At 37.7% G+C, this 21,399-nt stretch overlaps 1 protein-coding gene across 4 annotated transcripts in view; it reads left to right on the forward strand.

Moving 5' to 3' along the window:
• Positions 1–571: 571 nt before the first annotated feature.
• Positions 572–21,399, forward strand: part of CRY1 (cryptochrome circadian regulator 1) — a 77,213-nt gene continuing 56,385 nt past the window's right edge. For all 4 annotated transcript variants that reach the window (XM_057740550.1, XM_057740548.1, XM_057740551.1 and 1 more), the window contains exon 1: positions 572–1,414. In XM_057740550.1, coding sequence (XP_057596533.1) covers positions 1,257–1,414 — 158 coding nt within the window. In that variant the 5' untranslated portion in view covers positions 572–1,256. The remainder of the gene's footprint in view (positions 1,415–21,399) is intronic.

Consider the following 21,399-nt stretch of genomic DNA (forward strand, 5'->3'; position numbering starts at 1 on the left):
GGGTTGGGTTCTCCAGCTAAAGCTCGATGGACGCACATGGTTTGGGCTCCGAGTCTACGTGGAGCCTCCTACTCTGCTCGTTCCATCCCCGCGCGGCTGCCCTGCCGCCTCCTGGAAGACACCAGGCTGTCTGGAGGCCTTCCGGGAACCCCGTGGGAGGAATCCCAGAGCGCGCACCAGCTCGCCGGCCCCGCCCTCCGTCCCTCTGGAACGCAGAGAGAGCGCAAGCGCGCCTTCCAGAGCAGAGCGCGCGCTCGCGAGCTCCCCGCAGACCCGTGCTCATCCGGGTCTCGGCGAACCTCAGCCAATGGTGGACGCTCGCGGCCCCCGCGGGCGGGGCTCAGCTTTCCCTCACATGGGGCCTCTGCTCACCGTGGGTGTCTCAGGCAACCGCGACTAGTTGGCGGAGAAGAGGGGCAGAGGCAGAATGTCTAGCGTCTGGGCGAAGATCCACGGTTTTGAGATGGAGCCCCTGCAGCCGCGTAGAAGCGACTGACGTGCAAGCATATTCCCCAGGCAGAGCCGTTGTAGTAAACACACTTCAGAAACGTGAGGTGCCGGTGGTCACGTGGGGAGCGCGCCCTCCAATGAGGAGCCGGGGGCGGGCCCGAGGCCGCTGACGCGGCGGTGGCGGCGGAGTCACCCGGGCAGCCTCGGGACCGGTCACCGGCCGGCAACCGTCCAGCGGCCTCGACCACCGCCTTTGTGCTCCGTCCTCACTCCTCTTTTCCGGGCCGAGAGGCAGCGTGGCCGACAGCGGTTGAATTCTCTCTCATCCCTGTCGGTGGCTCGCCTCAGGCGGGCCGTCTGCTCCTCGGGGGGCCGCCTCGGTGGGGCGAGGTTTCCGTGACGAACCTCCTGGGGCTGCCCGCGCCCGCTCGGGCCGTCGTGGTGGCCCGGGCTCGTGGAACCTGCTCACCCTCCGGGGGTCCGGGACCCTCGAAGTTATGCGTCTCGTCCGGGCGGTGGCGGCGGGTGCCAGCCCCTAAAGGGCGTCACACCCGGACTCCGCTGACTGGACAACCTCCATTCATCTTCCAGCTGTGCCGCCAGCGCCCTCTCCCTCTCCGGTCCCCTCCTCGGACTCATTTTTTCCTTCCCCACCCCCCCCCCCCCCCCCCCGCCGCCCTTTCCTCACTCCCTGGGTGCGGCGATTCTCCTGCGACCGGAGGTGTCGGTTATGAGCCGGACCCTCCTGCCCTGAATTTCTCCGCCGAGGAGCTCGGCGGCGTCCCGCCGCCCGCCGCTTCACCGGGATGGGGGTGAACGCCGTGCACTGGTTCCGAAAGGGGCTCCGGCTTCACGACAATCCCGCCCTGAAGGAGTGCATTCAGGGCGCCGACACCATCCGCTGCGTCTACATCCTCGACCCCTGGTTCGCCGGCTCCTCCAATGTGGGCATCAACAGGTGGCGGTGAGTCAAAATCCCATGAGAAATTGATTTCGCTGTTTGATGAATCAAGACTCTACATGCTATCGGCCAGACCTGAAAATGTAGACCTGGCACCTCCTTGCCTATGCAGTTTTAATTATCCTAGGTGCTTTAAGTATTAAATAGAACGGACTTAATAGTCCTCTGGGCCAGAGAGTGCTGGCAGCCTGGAACACCTTGGCCTTCAGGTGTAAGTTACGTGTCTCTGAGCTAATGGGAACTCTTGCCCTGGATCTATGGAGAATTCTTAGTGGTGGAGTTAAAGAAACACCCTTCCAGTTCTCAGTGGCCCGTAGGTTGATTTCCTTGACCTCTCTGTGGCATTTGAAGGGATTGCGGTTTTTAGTGTTTACGTTTGTGTGTGTCTGGTTAACTCATAGTATGGAGAAAATCATTCATTCAGTAGAGTCGCCTCCAAATCCAGTTTTCTTCCACCTTGAGGCTGCCACAGGAAAAGCAAGGGAAACGTTTCTCTTTGCTCAGGTCTCCCTCTCCACTCCTCCTTGTGGCTGACTAGACAAAGCACAGTTTTTCTTTCTAGGCAAAATATAATCCCTCTAGGATTCAGAGCACTGGAAGAAATCTTAGAGTAGCTTTATGATTTTTTCCTGAAATGCCAGGCTAGATGATTGTTAAGCCCCCTGGTGGAAATGAAAGCATTCTTTCGACAGATTATTGATCACCTGCTGTATACCAGGCACTCCTTTAAACACCAGGGATAGAGTAGTGAATGCAACAGATAGAAATTCTTGTCCTTTTCTAGCACATGTCCCAGAAAGCATATAGAATTTAGTGGTGATAAATGATGTGCAGAAATACAGATAAAAGAGATAAAAATACAAGGGGGTGGATTGGAGTAGCAGTTTAAAATATGGTGACAGGGAAAAACTCAGAGAAAGTGACAGTTCAGCAAGATGATGAAGCAAGTAATGGATTACAGATAACTAGGGAAGAGCATTCCAGGGAGAAGGACCAGTAAGAGAAAAGGTCCTGAGGTGGAAATATGCTTAACCTTTGGGGGGAATAGCAGAAGAAACCAATATGACTGGAGCAGAATAGGTGAGAGGAAAAGTAGCAGATGAGGTCAGAGATGTAATAGGGCTAGATTGGGTAAAGCTTTATAAGTAGTTGTAAAAATTTGTGCTTTTATTCAGAGCAAAGTGGAAGTGATTGTAGGATTATGAGCAGAGAAATCATGTGATTTGACTTAAGTTTTTTTAAAAAAACTTTTCTGGCTGCAGTTCTGAGAAGGCTCAAATTGTGGGGTGGAGGTGGACAAGAAGCAGTAACACCAGTTAGGAGTCCAATGCATACATCCAGGTGAGATATGATAATGACTTGGACCATAATGGTCATGGTGGACATGATGAGAAGTAGTCAAGTGCAGAGTATATTTTGAAGGCAGGATTCACAGTATTTATTGACAGATTTGATATATGGTGTGAGAGAAAGAGAAGGAATTAGGAGTGATTTCAAAATTTGACTTGAGAAACTAGAAGGATGGAACTGCTCTTTGCTAAGTGGACAGTTGAAGAAGCCATTCAGAGGGTGATTTGAGTGCTCTTTTGAACTTGGTTATGTTTGAGATGTTTATTACACATCCAAGTGGAGATAGCAGATAGGTGGTTGGATATATCTGGAATTAAGGACAGAGATCCAAGCAGGAGGTGTTAATTGGAGAGTTATCACCTTATAGATAATATTTAAAGCCATTTATTAATCCTTTCATTCACTGAACAAATGTATGGCATGTATCTACTACATGTCAGATGATTTTAGGTGCAGGGCATTCAGTATAAACTACATAGCTAAAAAAATCCCTACCTTGTTAAGCTGCATTCGAGTATAAACCATGAGACTATATGAGAACATTAAGAAAATGAGTGTAGATAAAAAAAAAAAGAGAGGAGGTCCAAGAACTGATCCTTGGGTACTCTAATGTGTTAAAATTGTGGACCTGTGGAAGAACCAGCATAAGAGTTTGAGAAGGAACATCTAGTAAGATAAGAAAACCCAGAAGAGTTATGGTGTCATAGAAGCCAAGTAAAAACGCAGAGAGAGAGTGTTTCAAAGAAGGTGTTTTACCTTTGTCAAGTTGCTGGTCAAGTGAGATGAGAACTGAAACTTAAAAATCATATTTAGCAGTTTGAGATCATTCATAATCTTGACTAAAGTGATTGCAGTAGTGTAAGAGGCAGAAGCCTTTTTTGGAATGGCTTGAGAGAGGCTGAGAGGAGAGAAGATGGGAGACAACTCATATAGATAGCTCTTTTAAGATGTTTTCCTCTAGGGGGAAATGATGGAGTTCCTGGAAGAGAAGGTGAAGTCCAGGGAGGATTTTTTTTTTTTAAGCTGGGAGAAATTACAGGATGTTTGTGTACTGATGGGTATAGCAACTGTATATAAAACACTTTCATTAGCAGAATTGGTGTCAAAGTTGATTCTGGAAAAAGATAATGTGTTGTATATTTTAATCTATTAATATCTTAACAAGAATATAGTAATAATTCCCTCTTCATAAGATTGTTAGGAGGATTAAATTAGTTAAAAAATGTAAAAATGCTTAAAATGTGAGTGGTAGTAGTAAGTGCTTATTTGCTATTTGCTTTTAAATTGGAAGTCCTAAATAATATCTCGTTAAAGGCCTACAGTCAGTTTCTTCTAGAGTACTTCACAAGTTTATAAAATCTAGACTATAAAATTCTGTAGATTAGGGGTTATATATTGCTTAACTTTGTACACCAACAACTTGCATTGTTAAATAATGGGTGAAATAAAACTGGTAAGCATAATAGGAATAGTCCCATATTTTCCTTTTTAAAAAGGATTTTTTTTACTATTAAATATTGCACTTGATGAGTAATAGATAGGTAAAGATGTAAATAATGAATAAAGACAGACTGTTTTCTTCCACTGAAGCCTGTTGTAAAAAGAAGGGACAGAGTTTTATTTAGTCTGTTCTCATAGCACCAAATAACAGTGCTTTTCATATAGTAGTAACTCCATTACTATTTGTTAATGAAATGACTTCCAGGAGTCAATAATTTTATGTTTAAACAACTTTATTAATTTGCTTATTGACCATAGAATAAGGTGCAAACTCCTTAGCTTGGCATTCAGGCTATCTTGTGGATTTCTATCTTCTTTCCTTTGTGCCGTTTCCTTCAGTCAACGTTTCCTAGATTTTTGGATTTAACAGAAAAACAAATTTTTAAAAAATTATTTTGTCTAAGTAAATGAGCAGAACTACCTTTTGATGTTGCCATCAGTCATTTTAAAAGGGTGCTTTCTAAAGCAACTAGAGAAAGAAAAACAGACAAAATCCAAAGTTAGCAGAAGGAATGAAATCGTAAAGATCAGACCAGAAATAAATGAAATAGAGAGTAAGAAAACAAAAGAAAAGATCAATGAAATGAAGAGCTGGTTCTTTGAAAAGATAAACAAAATTAATGAACTTTAGTCAGACTCATCAAGAAAAAAAGGGAGAGGGCCCAAATCAATAAAATTAGAAATGAAGAAGGAGAAGTTACAGCGGATACCACAGAAATACAGAGGATCATAAGAGACTATTACAAGTAACTATATGCCAATAAAATGGACAGCCTAGAAGAAATGAACAAATTCTTATTAAGGTGCAATCTCCCAAGACTGAACCAAGAAGAAGTAGAAAACATGAACAGACCAATTACAAGTACTGAAATTCAATTGGTGATTAAATAACTACCAACAAACAAAAGTCTAGGCCCAGATGGCTTCACAGGTGAATTCTACCAAACATTTAGAGAAGAGTTAACACCTATCTTTCTGAAACTATTCCAAAAAAAACTGCAGAGGAAGGAACACTTCCAAACTCATTCTTTGAGGCCACCATCACCCTAATACCAAAATCAGAAAAAGATAACACACAAAAAAGAGAAAATTACAGGCTAATATCACTGATGAACACAGATGCAAAAATTTTCAACAAAATACTAGCAAACTGAATCCAATCACACATTAAAAGGATCATACACCATGATCAAGTGGGATTTATCTTGGGAATGCAAGGATTTTTCAATAGCCACAAATTAATCAGTGTGATACACCACATCAACAAATTGAAGAATAAAAACTATATGATCATCTCAATAGATGCAGAAAAAGCTTTTGATAAAATTCAACATCCATTTATGATAAAAACTCTTCAGAAAGTGGGCATAGAGGGAACACACTTCAGCAGACTAAAGGCCATGTATGACAAACCCACAGCTAACATACTCAGTGGTGAAAAGCTGAAAACATTTCTTCTAAGATTAGGAACGAGACAAGGATGTCCACTCTTGCCACTTTTATTCAACATAGTTTTGGAAGTGCTAGCCACAGTGATCAAAGGAGAAAAAGAAATAAAGGGGATCCAAATTGGAAAAGAAGAAGTAAAACTAAAACTGTTTGCAGATGACATGATACCATACATAGAAAATCCCAAAGATGCTACCAGAAAACTACTAGAGCTTATCAATGAATTTGGTAAAGTTGCAGGATACAAAATTAATACATAGAAATCTGTTGCATGTCTGTACACTAACAATGAAAGATCAGAAAGAGAAATTGAGGAAACAATTGAATTCATCATCACATCAAAAAGAAAAAATACCTAGGAATAACCAACCTAAGGAGACAAAAGACTTGTACTCCAAAAACTATAAGACCTTGATGAAGAAATAGAAGATGACACAAATAGCTGGAAAGGTGTATTGTGTTCTTGGATTGGAAGAATCAATATTGTCAGAAAGACTGTAGTACCCAAAGCACTCTACAGATCAAATTACCAGTGACATTTTCCACAGAACTAGAGCAAAAAGCTTTTAAACTTGTATGGAAAGACAAAAGACTTTGGCCAAAGCAATCCTGAGAAAGAAAAATGGAGCTGGAGGAATCATGCGCCCTGACTTCAGACTATACTACAAAGCTACAGTAATCAAAACAATATGGTACTAGCACAAAAACAGAAATATAGATCAATGGAATAGGATAGAAAGCCCAGAAATAAACCCACACACCTATGGTCAATTAATCTACAACAAAGGAGGCAAGAATATGCAATGGAGAAAAGACAGTCTCTTAAATAACTGGTGCTGGGGAAACTGGACAGCTACATGTAAAAGAATGAAATTAGAACATTGTTTAACACCATACATAAAAATAAACTCAAAATGCATTAAAGACCTAAATGTAAAATTGGATATTATAAAACTCCAAGAGGAAATCATAGGCAGAACACTCTTTGACATAAATCACAGTAATATCTTTTTGGATCTGTCACCCAGAGTAATGGAAAAAAAAACAAAAATAAACAAATGGGACTTAAAAGCTTTTTGCATAGCACAGAAAACCTACAGAATGGGAGAAACTATTTGCAAATGATGTGACTGACAGGGAATTTATCTCTAAAATATGCAGACAGCTCATACAGCTCAACAACAAAAAAACAAACAACCCAATCAAAAAATGGGCAGACAATCTACATAGGCATTTTTCTAAAGAAGACACACAGATGGCCAAAAGACACATGAAAAGATGCTCAACATTGCTAATTATTAGATACACGCAAATCGAAACTACCATGAAGTATCACCTCACACCATTCAGAATGGCCATCATCAAAAAGTCTACAAACAATAAATGCTGGAGAGAGTGTGGAGAAAAGGGAACCCTCCTACACTGTTGGTGGGAATGTAAATTGGTACAGCACTATGGAGAACAGTATGGGGGTTCCTTAAAAACCTAAAAATAGAGCTGCTATATGATCCTGCAATTCCACTTCTGGACATATATCTGGAGAAAACCATAATTCAAAAAGATACATGCATCCCAATGTTCGTAGCAGCACTGTTTACAATAGCCAAGACATGGGAACAACCTATATGTCCATTGACAGGTGAGTGGATAAAGAAGATGTCACACACACACACACACACACGGGAATATTACTCAGCCGTAAAAGGAATGAATTAATGCCATTTGCAGCAATATAGATGGACCTAGAGATTATCATGCTAAGTGAAGTAAGCCAGACAAAGACAAATATCATATGATATTGCTTACATGTGGAATCTAAAAAAGTGTATACAAATGAACTTTTATACAAAACAGAAATAGACCCACACATGTAGGAAAGAAACTTATGGTTACCAAAGGGGAAGAGGGGGAGGATAAATTAGTTTGGGATTAACATGTACACACTACTATATATAAAATAGATAACCAACAGGAACCTACTATATAGCACAGAGAACTATACTCAGTGTTTTTTAATAACCTATAAGGGAAAAGAATCTGAAAAAGAATATGTATATGTGTGTGTGTGTGTGTGTGTGTAAAACAGACACACATATATAGGTATAACTGAATCACTTTACTATACACCTGAAACTAACAACACATTGTAAATCAACTATACTTCAATTTAAAAAAAGGGTGCTCTACTATTTACAATAGCCAAGACATGAAAACAATGTAAATTTCCATCAACAGATGAATGGGTAAAGAAGATGTGATACACACACACACATAATGGAATATTACTCAACCATAAAAAAGAATGAAATAATGCCATTTGCAACTACATGGATGGACCTAGACATTATCATACTACATAAAGTAATTCAGAAAGAGACATATAAATATTACTTATATGTGGAACGTAAAATATGGCAGAAATGAACTTATTTACAAAGCAGAAACAGACTTCCAGAGAACAGATTTGTGGTTGCCAAGGTGGGGGGCGAGCAGGAGAGGGTTGGATTGGGAGTTTAGGACTAGCAGATACCAGCTACTATATATAAAATAAGTAAAGAAGAAGGTTCTACTGCATAGCACAGGGAACAAAATTTAATATCCTGTTATAAATCATAATGAAAAAATATGAAAACTAATATGTATATATGTAATTGAATTTACTGTACACCAGAAACTAACACAATATTGTGAATCAGCTACAATTTTTTAAAAAAGGGGTGCTTTAACATTTAAAAAAAGTTTGAAGGACATTGTTACAAAATAAAAGACAGTCCTTTGATTTGAATAAATTAAGCTTTATGAAAATTCACTTTGTCCCGTTTGATCTCAGACCAGTGAAAACTTTGAGTTTGTCATCTTTGGGTTTGAATGATTTAAAATATTTCAATTCCTTCCTTCACTTATTTCTTATTAAAGTTATATAACACCAAAACTTATATGTGAATGTCCATAGAATTATTATTATTCATAATAACCAAAAAGTGGAAGCAACCTAAATGTCCATCTATTGATGAATGGCTAAACAAAATGTGGTAGATCCATACAATGGAATATTATTCAGTCATTAAAAAGCGGTACTGATACATGCTACAACATGGACAAACATGAAAACATTATGCTAAGTGAAGAAGCCAGTCACAATATCCCATGTATTATTTGATTCTATTTATATGAAATTTCCTGAATGGGTAAGTATGTAGAGATAGAAAGTAGATTAGTGGCTACTTAGGTCTTGGGCAGGGCCATTGTGGGAGTTGAGAGGTGGTAGCTAAGGGGCATGGGGGTCTTTTTTGAGGTGATGAAAATGTTCTAGAAGGTGATAGTTGCACAACTTTGTGAGTATACTAAAAATAATTGAATTGTACATGTTAAAAAACAAACAAAACCCCAAAACCCTACTCACCTGTTTAAGGCCCAGTCCAAATGACACCTTTTCCAATATACCTTTCTTTATCACCTTGTCTGGTTGATCAATATCTTGTGAGCTCTTATATCATTTTTTGATAATACTTCCTATATCATCCTTAGTATTTACTTCTTTCATTTGTAAATATTGATACATTTCTCATATATTAATTTCTCCCCCATTTAACAGATTGCACCTCTTCTTCCTAAAGGAAAGATATCATTCATTTAATCAGAGTTTATTTTGGGCTCATATTCTGGGCAGGCACTGTTCTTGTTACTGGGTATACAACAATGAATAAACAGAAAAAGTCCCTGCGGTCAGTAGCTTCTAGTATAGAAAGAGAAACAGACAATGAAACAAATGTAGTACATTTGGTGGTGGTAAGTGTAATGGAGAGAAACAAAGCAGAATGTGAGAACAGAGACCTAAATGAAGGAGAAACAAGCTATGCACATATCTGGGGGAAGAGCCCTGTGTATTCTTCACAATGCCTAGTGTCATGTCTTGTACAAAGTAGGCATTTGGTAATAATCTTTTTAATTTTCTTTGTCAGTCTAGGATTTGGGAGGGGGCAGTTGCTTCCTTTAACTTAAGTGCTAATGTGTAAAAAACTCATAATTTGGAAAAATAATTTTCAGCAAACAGATTTCTTTTAATATTTAAATGTAAACATTTATTACACAGTTGATGCTGTCATATATAGAGTTTCTTATTTTTCAGTAAGCAAATCTATAAATGTATCCACATCCTTACTCATTCTTTTCTTCTGCTGTATGATTTCAGTGGAAGAGATATTGCTTACCCTATCCAAAATATTTTCTCCATTGTATATTTTTGCCTCCTTTGTTGTAGATCAATTGACCATAAGTGTTTGCGTTTATTTCTGGGCTTTATATTCTGTTGCATTGATCAATGTGTCTGTTTTGTGCCAGTACCATACTCTGTTGATTTCTATAGCTCTGTAGTATAGTCTGAAGTCAGGGAGCATGATTCTTCCAGCTCTTTTCTCAAGATTCAGCTCTTCGGGGTCATTTGTGTTTCCATACAAATTTTAAAATTATTTGTTCTAATTCCATGAAAAATGCCATTGGCATTTTGATAGGGATTGCATTGAATCTGTAGAGTGCCTTGGGTCATTTTAACAATAATGATTCTTCCAATCCAAGAATGCAGTACATCTTTCCATCTGTTTGTGTCATCTTGAATGTCTTTCATCAGTATCTTATAGTTTTTGGAGTACAGGTCTTTTGCCTCTGTAGGTAGGTTTATTCCTAGGTATTTTATTCTTTTTGATGAGATGCTAAATTTGATGGTTTCTTTGATTTCTCTTTTGTTATTAGTGTATAGAAATGCAACAGATTTCTATGTATTAATTTTGTATCCTGCAACTTTACTGAATTCATTGATGAGCTCTAGTAGTTTTCTGGTGGTGTCTTTAGGATTTTCTAATTTGAAAAGATACGTGCATCGCAGTGTTCCTAGCAGCATTGTTTACAATTGCCAAAATATGGACGCAACCTAAGTGTCCATCAACAGCTGAATGGATAAAAATGAATAAAGAAGATGTGGTATGTGGTGTATGTATATGTATCTGTACACACACACTCACACACACACACGTGCGTGCACACACACACACACACACTCTGAAATGCTAAGCCATAAAAAAAGAATGAAAATTTGCCATTTGCAGCAACATGGATAGACTTGGAGAGTATTATGTTAAGTGAAATAAGTCAGAGAAAGACAAATACTGTATCAGTTATATATGGAATCTAAAAAATACAACAAACTAGTGAATGTAACAAAAAAGAAACAGACTCACAGATATAGAGGACAAACTAGTGGTTACCAGTGGGGGGGGGGGGGGAGATAATAGAAGGGTGGGGGAGTGAGCAGTAAAAACCATTGGGTATAAGATACGTTGCAAGGATGTATTGTATGACATGGAGAATATAGCCAGTGTCTTGTAATAATTGTAAATGGAGTGTAACCTGTAAAAATTGTATAAAGTAAAATAAAACAAATATCTTAAAAAATTCCAGTATCTTCATCTGTACGCTATAAACTTTGCTTATTTTTTTTTCTTTATTGAGGTACAATTGACAAATTGAATTGTATATATTTAAGATGCAAGATATGATGTTTTAATGTATGTATACATCATGAAGCTCAATTTTTTTTTTTTTAAATTGGCTGCATTGGGTCTTCGTTGCTGCATGTGGGCTTTCTCTAGTTGTGGCGCGCAGGCTCAGTAGTTGTGGTGCACGGGCTTACTTGCTCTGCAGCATGTGGGATCTTCCTGGACCAGGGATCGAATCTGTGTCTCCTGCATTGGCAGGCAGATTCTTAACCACTGCGCCACCAGGGAAGTCCTGTGAAGCTCATTTTTGATTATTTGCTTTCACCTTTTCTTTAACCCTCTCCTCTTTTTAAGTTGCTTCCAATCAGCATTTAAACATGCTTAAGACCAAATTCTGTAAACAAACAAACAAACAAAACAACAAAAAACCAAACCGGAACAAAACCTACCTTTGACATTCCTCTCCTGAAACTATGTTTCTCAGTTCCTTTATAGCCACACCTCCTGAACAAGATGTCTAAATCCTGACTGACTTCATTTATCTTCTACTCACCTTTGAACCCACTCCAAACTTTGTTTCATTCTCACCTTCTCCACCAAAACTGTTTTCATTCAAAGGATACTTTAAAACTTTTCATTCCTGGACTTTTTACTGTTTGACACATTTGACTACATCTTCCTCTTCTTCCCTCTGCTTTGGTTAGAGGACTCTCCTATGTTTGTTTTTCTGCCAGGGCTGTTAGTGTTCTTCCTTGACTTCTCTTTTTCTCTTCAACCCTTAAATGCCCCTTAAGTCTGTAATCTCTACCCACTTTTCATCATTCCTAGGTAATCTTCTCTCTTCATAAAGTCAGTTACCAATCTGTATGCCCAGAATTCACAAATTAGTATCTTCACCCCAGATCTCTCACCTGAACCCCAGATATGTGTCCACTATATATAGATTCCCTCCATATTTGAATGTATTATATTACCTTAAACTCAATTTGTTCAAAACAGTTCTTTTCCCTTATCTCTTTGTCAAAAACAAAGAAACCCAAACTGACTTTTCTTGTGTTTCCTATTTTCATAAATAATACTGCCATTTGCCCAGTTGCTCACACAATTTACATTTTAGGTTGTTACTTATGCATTCATTTATTCAACAGATAAATCTGTGTCCCTGTTGTGTGCCAATCATTTTGCTAATTTCTGTGGATAAAATGGTAGTTAGCAGATAAATTTTCTGTCCTCGGGGAGTTTACAGTGTATAGAGGGATTTATTCAGAAATAAAATAATCATGGAAGTACATTCTTCTATCTCCATTGCCACTTTAGCCCATGTCACTGTCCTTTTTGTGTAGATTTTTCATAGTTCACAAATCATTGTTCCCCTTGCCCTTCTCTAATTCATCCTTTACAGAACAACCATAGTAATCTTTTAAAATTGCTAATCTGATCATGTCCTTTGCTATTTTAAAATCCTTCGATGACATTTATTTACCCTTACGTAAAAGTTCAAAAAGCCATAGCATGGTTTAAAAATCTCTGTGTAATCTGATCTTCTGCTTCTTTTCCCATCCTCCATTGATTGCTTCACTGAGGCATTTGAACTAAGTCTTGAAGTATGAGATGGATCTTAATAAACAGAGAAAAGAGGGAAGGGAATTCCAGGCAGAGGGAAGAAAATTCCAGACTGAGGAAATAAATGAGGGAAGGCACTGTATTCTGATACTGGTGAGGAGGTTGTTATAACTGAATCATATGGTGTATAAAAAGATAGGAGGTGTTGTTTAGTGTTCTTTTGGTTCAGTGCTTTAGATGGTTGCCTGACTCAGGCAAGCTTAAGCAGAAAAACAGTTTATTGGCAAGTGAAATTGAACAATCCAAGGGAAATTGGCTTCAGACATGGGTTAACACTAGGGCTCAGAAGGGCCAAATTCTCTTTGCATCTCCGAACTTCACTTATTCTGCATTGGCTTTTCAGACAGGCTGTCCTCTGGTGGTAAAATATAGCAATAATAATAACAGGTATACAGTAAAAAACATTTACTTTTGCCCCAGAAGTGTCAGCAAAAGTCTGTGGCACTTCAGTGGCTCTGTTTGAGTCAATTCTGAACCAGTCATTATGAACCTGATGGTCTGAACTGGAGTTGTGTGCCTCATGGGTGGAATCAGCTAGACTATATTGAACTAACTGAAGTAGAATAAGTAAGAAGTAGGTGGATGTCCTAAAACAACAGATGCCTATTATATAAGAATTCAGATCAGAAAGTGGGACCAAGTCAGAAAAACTTTGACCCCTGTTACGGAAATATAACTTTGGCATCTGAGTGAATGATAGAGGAGAGACAATATAGCAGTGTGGAAGCTTTATCAGCAGTTCAGTTGAAAGATAATATAGACTTGAATTAGTGAAAAGGTTGTGAAGAAGGGGAGGGATGCAAGAGAGTAAATGTAGAGGTGCAATGGGTAGTTTAGGTGACTGTAAAAGGCAGTTTCGTAGAGGAGGGTGAGGGAGAAGGTAGAATGTAAGAGTCTCACATTTTATTTCTCGTTGACAATTAGACATTAACCAAGAGAACACAGGGATAGATCATATTTAGATGAGGAAAAGAGTGAATTTAGGTCATGATGAATTTGAGGTGCTGCTAAGATATTAGCATGGGAAATGGAAAAAATAGGGATTTCTCTGGTGGCGCAGTGGTTAAGAATCTGCCAGCCAATGCAGGGGACACAGGTTTGATCCCTGGTCTGGGAAGATCCCACATGCCACAGAGCAGCTAAGCCCGTGTGCCACAACTACTGAAGCCTGTGCGCCCTGGAGCCCACATGCCACAACTACTGAGCCCACATGCCACAACTACTGAAGCCCATGCGCTCTAGGGCCCACATGCCATAACTGCTGAGCCACATACCTAGAGCCCATGCTCCACAAGAGAAGCCACCACACTGAGGAGCCCGTGCACTACAATGAAGAGTAGCCCCCGCTCGCTGCAACTAGAGAAAGCCTGCGCACAGCAATGAAGACCCAGTGCAGCCAAAAAAACAAAAACAAAAACAAAAACATTTAAAGAAATGGAGAAAATAATAGAAGTTCAAGTTTGGGGAGTATAGACATTAGAGCTGTTAATATGGGAGTAATTCCCATATAATTAATAGATGAAGCATTACTGATGATATTGGATAGAATAAGACCCATCAATACCATCTGGCTGTCCTAAAACCTAGATACTAATCCCGTGCTTTCCTATTGCGTAGCAGTTGGGCTGACTTTGGGTAAGTCACTCCTTCACTTTATTCATTCAGTAAATGTTCATTAAGAGATTATTTGCCAGGCATTTTGCAAGGCACAAACCTGAAGGTCATACTTTGCCCATAAAGAAACTTTCACACCACTCAAGCACAAATAATTAGAATATAGGTTGTTAAATAGAACTTCTGTAGAAATATTCCAGAACTTTCTGGAACTCCTCCTCTCTCAAACCAGTATTTCCCTCCCTCCTACCTCCTATACTTTCCCTCCCCCCCATCACTCTCTCCCTCTCTCTCTTTCTCTCTCTCTCTCTCTCTCTCTCTCTCTCACACACACACACACACACACACACACACACACACTACCTCTACTCCTAATCCCTCCTCCTCCCCAGGGTTGTCTCTCTTCTGTGCTCCTAAGATTATCCTAATATGAAAAGGGAGGTACTAACAAAAGCCCTCTTATCTGATATCATTAGGACTAGCAGTTATTTGAAAAAGGCAAGTATGAAAAAATAACATATAAATGTACAATAATTTGACAGCTTTTGATGTAAGGTGAAATTCTAGGTCTCAATTCTCTGTCTCTCCTCTTTATCCACATTTACTCCTTCGGTGATTTAATCTAGTCACATACTTGAATACCTCATGCATTTCTTGCCCTGACTTCGATCTTCAATTACAAACTTAGGTATCCAGTATTTTTACTCAGATTCCAAATAAGCATCTTAAACTTAATTTTGCCTCCCTCTCCCCCACCTCCCACGGTTTCTCTATATCACATATGGCAACATTCATCTTGTTGCTCTGCAAAAACCTAGGAACCATCTTTTCTTCATTGCTTTTTTTCCCCCTCCTAACCCCATCTCTAGTCCTTCAGCAATTATTATGGCTTTTCTTTCAAAATAACCCCCATATTCATTCAAATCTCACACTTCCGCTTCTATCACACTACCCAGGTCACCAACATTTCTTTCAGGACTACTGCAATAGCCTCCTAACTTCTCTACTTCCATTTTTATACCTTCCTTCCCAGTCTGTTCTGTGTGGAAGCCAGAGTAGTATTTTAAAAACCTTAATCCGATCAGGTCATTCCAATGCTCAGAATCCTCCAGTGACTTCCAGGGTATTAGCATTTCTGCTTCTCTACTTGAACATTATATTCCCTTAGAATTTAACAGGGCTCATTCCTTTAGTATCTCACCTTAGAGAGGCCTTTTCTGATTATCCTATGTAAAGTAATTGCCCCTACTCCTTCCCTACATCTCCTACTTTTCACTTTCTTTCTCCTTGCACTGTTTTATTTTTCATGGCATTTATCACTACCTGAAATCATTGATTGATGGATTGACTAATTGTCTTATTCCTTCACCAAATTACGCAAGATGGGTTGATTCATTATTGGTTCCTCAGCCCTATAACAGCAGTTCTGATTGGTTGGTCTAGGGATGTTTTGGATTCTCAAGACTCTTTCAGGGTACTTGTGAAGTCAAACTATGTTTGTAGTAATATTTTAAGACATTATTTGACTTTCTTACTGTCATTTTCTCATATCTGTACAGTTGAGTTTTCCAGAAGCTGCATGATAAGTGATGACATTATTGGCTAGGATGGCTAATGGAATGTGTGCTGGTGTACTCTTGTGTTTTAAAATTTTTTCAGCTTTAATTTCTTACATAAATGTTGGTTGATATTACCTATAAGACAAAGCTCTTTGGAGTTATTCAGTAATTTTTAAGATTATATAAAGAGTCCTAATGCCAAAAAGTTTGAGAACTACTGCCTTAGAACAGCACCTGGCACAGGGTAGGTATTCATTATACACTTATGGATTGAGTGTCTAAATGAATATTGTTCTGCTGAGTTTGCTGATGGAGTTTCATGTTGGCTTTCGTGCATAAATTACACTCATAGTACGATATTGCCTGTCATGTTCTTTAAAGTTGATTAAAACCTTAAAGACCCTCATGAAGCAAAGCAGTACAGAATTCCTTTAGTACATTTTTTTCTTCTGATCTATTGTAACTATCTTATCCACAGGTAATTAGAAAGTTTTTTGGTGATTTGCCCTTGTATCAAGCCTTTTTGAAACATTCAATTTAGTTTTCAATAAAATAATTTCTTTTTACACTCAATCAGTTTATATAAAATTTAAAGTATGTGATTACAATAAGAAATTCAGCTAGCATGAACAGGTTTAAATAACACAATTGACTGTTGACATGCCTAGAACTTTAACTGATTAGTCTCCTTTATATCTATTTATTCGAATTTCCCTTCCCTCGTAAAGAAAGTCTTAATATTTGTTTATATTATTTTTCATAAAATAATTATATAGTATGTGTTATTAACTATATTCACGTATATTTATCTTTTTTGTAACTGTGTGTTTTTGAAAAAAGGGTATTATTGTTTTGTGTACATTTGTTTTTTAATTTATGTAGAAGTCATAGAGTAGTAAATCTTATTCTGCCACTTTCTGTCAGCAGGCACTAAATTTTACAATTTACTCATGTTGGTACTTCTAATCCATTGCTTCTAATAGCTGCATAATACTTTGTGGGACATTGACCTCATTTTACCTACCTGTTATCATAGCTACTTCCAGTTTCCTGACGTCACAAATTATGTTGCAGTGAACATCCTTGTACGTGACTCTATGTAAGGGTTTCTTTGGAACATGTATACAAATGAGTAGAATTGCTGAGTCATGAGATTGCCCTCTACTTGGTTTGACTAAGAAATGCCAGGTTGCTATCCACAATGGCCAAACTAGTCTATACTCCCACAAGCCATGTATGAGTATTCGTATATTCATATAAACCAACATTTAAAAGTTATCCAGCTTTCTAAATTTTACCAGTCTAATAAGTATAAAGTGATGTCTGATTTTTTTAATTTGTGCTTTTCTGATTATAATAGGTTTGAACATTTCATGTTACATTAGCTTTAGTTTTTTTTTCCTTCTGTAAATTGCCTTTTAATAGTCTTGCTCATTTTTCTATTGATGTTTCAACTGTCTTTTTAAATTTTATTTGTAGGAGTCTTAAATATATATTAAAAAATGCAAACAGTGACTAACCAGCATGGGAAAAGATACTTAACACTGTTAGTCATTAGGGAAGTGCAAAGCAAAACCACAGTGTAATACTACTTGATACCCACTAGGATAGTTATCATAAACATTCTTTTCAAGGAAAATAAATATTGGTGAGGATGTAGAGAAATCTGAACCCTCATGCGTTGCTGGTTGGAAGTGTAAAATGGTGTAGCCACTGTGGAGAACAGTTTGGTAGTCCCACAAAAAGTTGTAAACAGAATTATTTATGGCTATGTTATGGATCATACTATATGACCCAGCAATTCCACTCTAAGAATTCCAAAAGAATTAAAAACAGGTATTGAAACAAAAATTTGTACATGACTGTCCGTAGCAGTTTTATGCACAATCACCAAAATGTCTATCAACTGATGAATGGATCAACAAAATGTAGTATATCCATACAGTTGAATATTATTCAGCGATAGAAAGGAATGAGGTACTACAATGTGGATGAATGTCCAAATCATTATGGTAAGTGAAAGAAGCCAGACACAAAAGATCACATATTATATGATTTCATTTATATGCACTATCCAGAATAGGTAAGTCCATAGAGACAGAAAGGAAATTAGTGGTAGCCAGGGATAGGGGAAGGGAGAAATGGAGATTGATTGCTTAATGGGTACAGTGTTTCCATTTGGGGTGATGAAAATGCTTTGGAACTGGAAGAAAGGTAATGATTATGTAACATTATGAATTGAACTAAATGCCACAAAATTATGCACTTTAAAATGGTTAAAATTATGTGATGTGAATTGTACCCCACAAAATTACAGTGTTTTGACTTGTCTGTTTTCCAGCTTATTGAAAATAAACTACTGTCTTCTAGTTTCCACTGTTGCTCCTTTGAAGGTAATCTTGTTGTCTACCCCTACCCTTGAGCTGCTTTGAGGATTTTTCTCATTGTTTTTGAAAATTGTTGGTAGAAAATTCCTGAGGGTGCCTTTCTTCAGAGAGAATTTGAGCTTAATTCTTAGTGACATTAGAGTCATTGCCATTGAGGGACACTTTTAACTTCGGTTTCAAGTTTCTTGGACCATCCTGATTTATTTGAATTTGGGTTGCAGATCTGCCCCAGAGCTGGTCAGTGCTTACAACTTACAGATTCTTTTCTTTTTGTTTATTTTCTTTACTTCTTTTCTGGTGAATGTCAAGGCAACCTCACCACAGTGTGGTGTGAAGAAGGATTTTATATCTGGTTTACTCATTTCCTAAGAATTTGTGTAGTATTTGGCATCTTGACTTAATGTTTTTGGATATCTCCTTTTAGACCTTACGTCTTGGACTAATCCTAGGCTTTGTCTTCTATTCCCTTTGAGTCATGAGGTGATCAAAACCGCTCTTCAGATGCTTTGGGATTAGCAAATGCTCTTAGGGCAAAAGCTGATTATGTGTTCTACTTAGCTTTCAGTTTGTTAATTCTTTATTGTTTTCTCAGCTCTTAGCTGCTTTAAGAAGGTGTGTTTTTTATATATATTAACCAGTATTTTTATTTGTTTTTAGTGGGAATGTTGATCTAAATAATTAGGCCATTACTTGAAATTGAAACCCAGTTATTTTTGTGTGTATGACCCAAATATATGTAGCATCTGTACTTATTTTGCCCTTTTCATTCTTGATATTGCTTATTTGTATCTTCTTTTTGTTGTGATGAATTTACCAGAGGTTCATTAATTTTATCATCTTCAGAGAACCAACTTTTTTTCTTACCAATCTTCTTTCCCTATTGTACATTTGTTTTCAATTTCATTAATAGCTCCTGTTATTTTTATTTCTTCCTTCTGATATATTTTTCTTACTCTAACTTCTTGAGATGCATGCTTAGGCTAATAACATTTAGCCTTTTTTCCCTAATATAATCATTTAGGTGTGTAAATATACCTTTAGTATTGTTTGTTTATAGTATTTATTTATAATATTTATATATTTCAAGCATGTAAAGTTTTTCTGATTATCTTTTTAGGATTAATTTTTAGCTTAAATACATCAAGGTGAGAGAATATGCTCTGCATTATTTAATTCCATAAAATTTGTTTAGACTTTTTTTCCTATAAATTTATTTATTTATTTTATTGGCTGTGTTCGGTCTTTTTTGCTGTGCATGGGCTTTCTTTTTTAGTTGCGGTGAGTGGGGGCTACTCTTTGTTGTGGTGTGCAGGCTCTGCATTGCCTTGGCTTCTCTTGTTGTGGAGCACAGGCTTTAGGCGCATGGGCTTCAGTAGTTGCAGCACATGGGCTCAATAGTTGTGGCTCATAGGCTTCAAAGCTCAGGCTCAATAGTTGTGGCGCATGGGCTTAGTTGCTCTGTGGCATGTGGGATCTTCCTGGAGCAGGGATTGAACCCATGTCCCCTGCATTGGCAGGCGGATTCTCAAGCTCTGCACCACCTAGGAAGCCCAAACTTTTTTTTACTGTCCCAGTATATGGTCAGTTTTTTTAAAGTGTCATGTTCATTGGGAGATTGGGATACCAAATTATACACTCTAAATATAAGCAGTTTATTGTATGTTAACTGTATCTCAATTAAAAAAAAAAGTGTCATGTTCATACTATTCTTCTAGCAGTGGTCTACTACTGTGATTGTGTGGAGTTTTTTTTTTTTTTTTTTTCAGTTAGGTCAGAGTTGTTAATGTGTTGTCCAAATCTTCTATAATCATTTTTGGTCTGCTTGTTTATCTGAGTTATTATCAGAAGTGTTAAAATCTCCCCGAATGTAATCATGTCTCTCTCTTTGAAATTCTGTCACTTTTTGCTTTATACATTTTGAGATTATTATAATAGATATATGTCTTCCATATTAATTGATGCTTTTAGTTTTTATCATTATGGAGTGTGATGGGTGTATGTGTAAAATTTATATATATATTTATTATAGTTTCCTGGTGAATTGAAGTGTTTATCATGAATAATGCCAAGTAGTTTTCCTTAAAGTTAATTATTTTTGCAATTGACATGGCTACAGCAGCTTTCTTTGCTATTTTTATGGAGAACGTTGGTATCCTTTTGTTTCAGTCTTTCTGGAAGCTTTGTTTTAGATGTCTGTTGTAAACAGCATATATTTGGTTTTTGGGTTAATTGATCTGACAGTTTGTATTTTTTACACTTGATCTTAGCCAAAAGGCCGAGAAGCGATGACAGTTTGTATTTTTTAATTGAAGCCTATTTACATTTGCTGTAATTGCCTATGTGTTTGGATTTATGTCTACCACCTTATTTTGTGTTTTCTTTTTGTCCTGCCTATTGTATTTCTTTGTCTTTGCGTCTTTTAAATTTAATGGTTTTAAATTTTATTCATTTCTTTGTACAAGCTTGGGAATTATACATTATTTTAACTGTTCTTCTAGCATTTACCCTAGAAATTACTGCAGTCTTACTGATCAGTGTCTAGTTAATCAATGACCTTGTCCGTATATTGGATCATACCTTAAAACACTTAAACTTTTAAACTCCAGTTAGTTTCCTTCTGACTTATGTATTCTAATTGTCTGGTTTTTGTTTGTTATTTGCTTTTAAAAAAGCCAAAATGCATTATTTTAATTGTTTTATGAAGCTAGTACATATTTACTACCTTCTGTGTTCTTTATTCTTCCTAGCATCTCAAGTATTCCACTTGGAATCACTTTTTTTTTTTATCTCAGATATATCTTTTAGAATTATCTATAGTGCTAGTGGCAAACTTTCTCAGGTTTTGTTTGTCTGAATACTGTTTGTCTGTCCTTACACTGGGTACAGAATTCTAGATTGACAGTAATTTTTCTCAGCATATTGGAGATAATAGTTATAGTCAGCCACCATTCCCACTGTTACTTTTTTGAGGGTAATATGTTGTTCCTTTTGGTCTAATTTTAAATCTTCTCTTT

The sequence above is a fragment of the Hippopotamus amphibius genome, chromosome 7 (genome assembly GCF_030028045.1).
Source record: "Hippopotamus amphibius kiboko isolate mHipAmp2 chromosome 7, mHipAmp2.hap2, whole genome shotgun sequence".
Taxonomy (NCBI): domain Eukaryota; kingdom Metazoa; phylum Chordata; class Mammalia; order Artiodactyla; family Hippopotamidae; genus Hippopotamus; species Hippopotamus amphibius.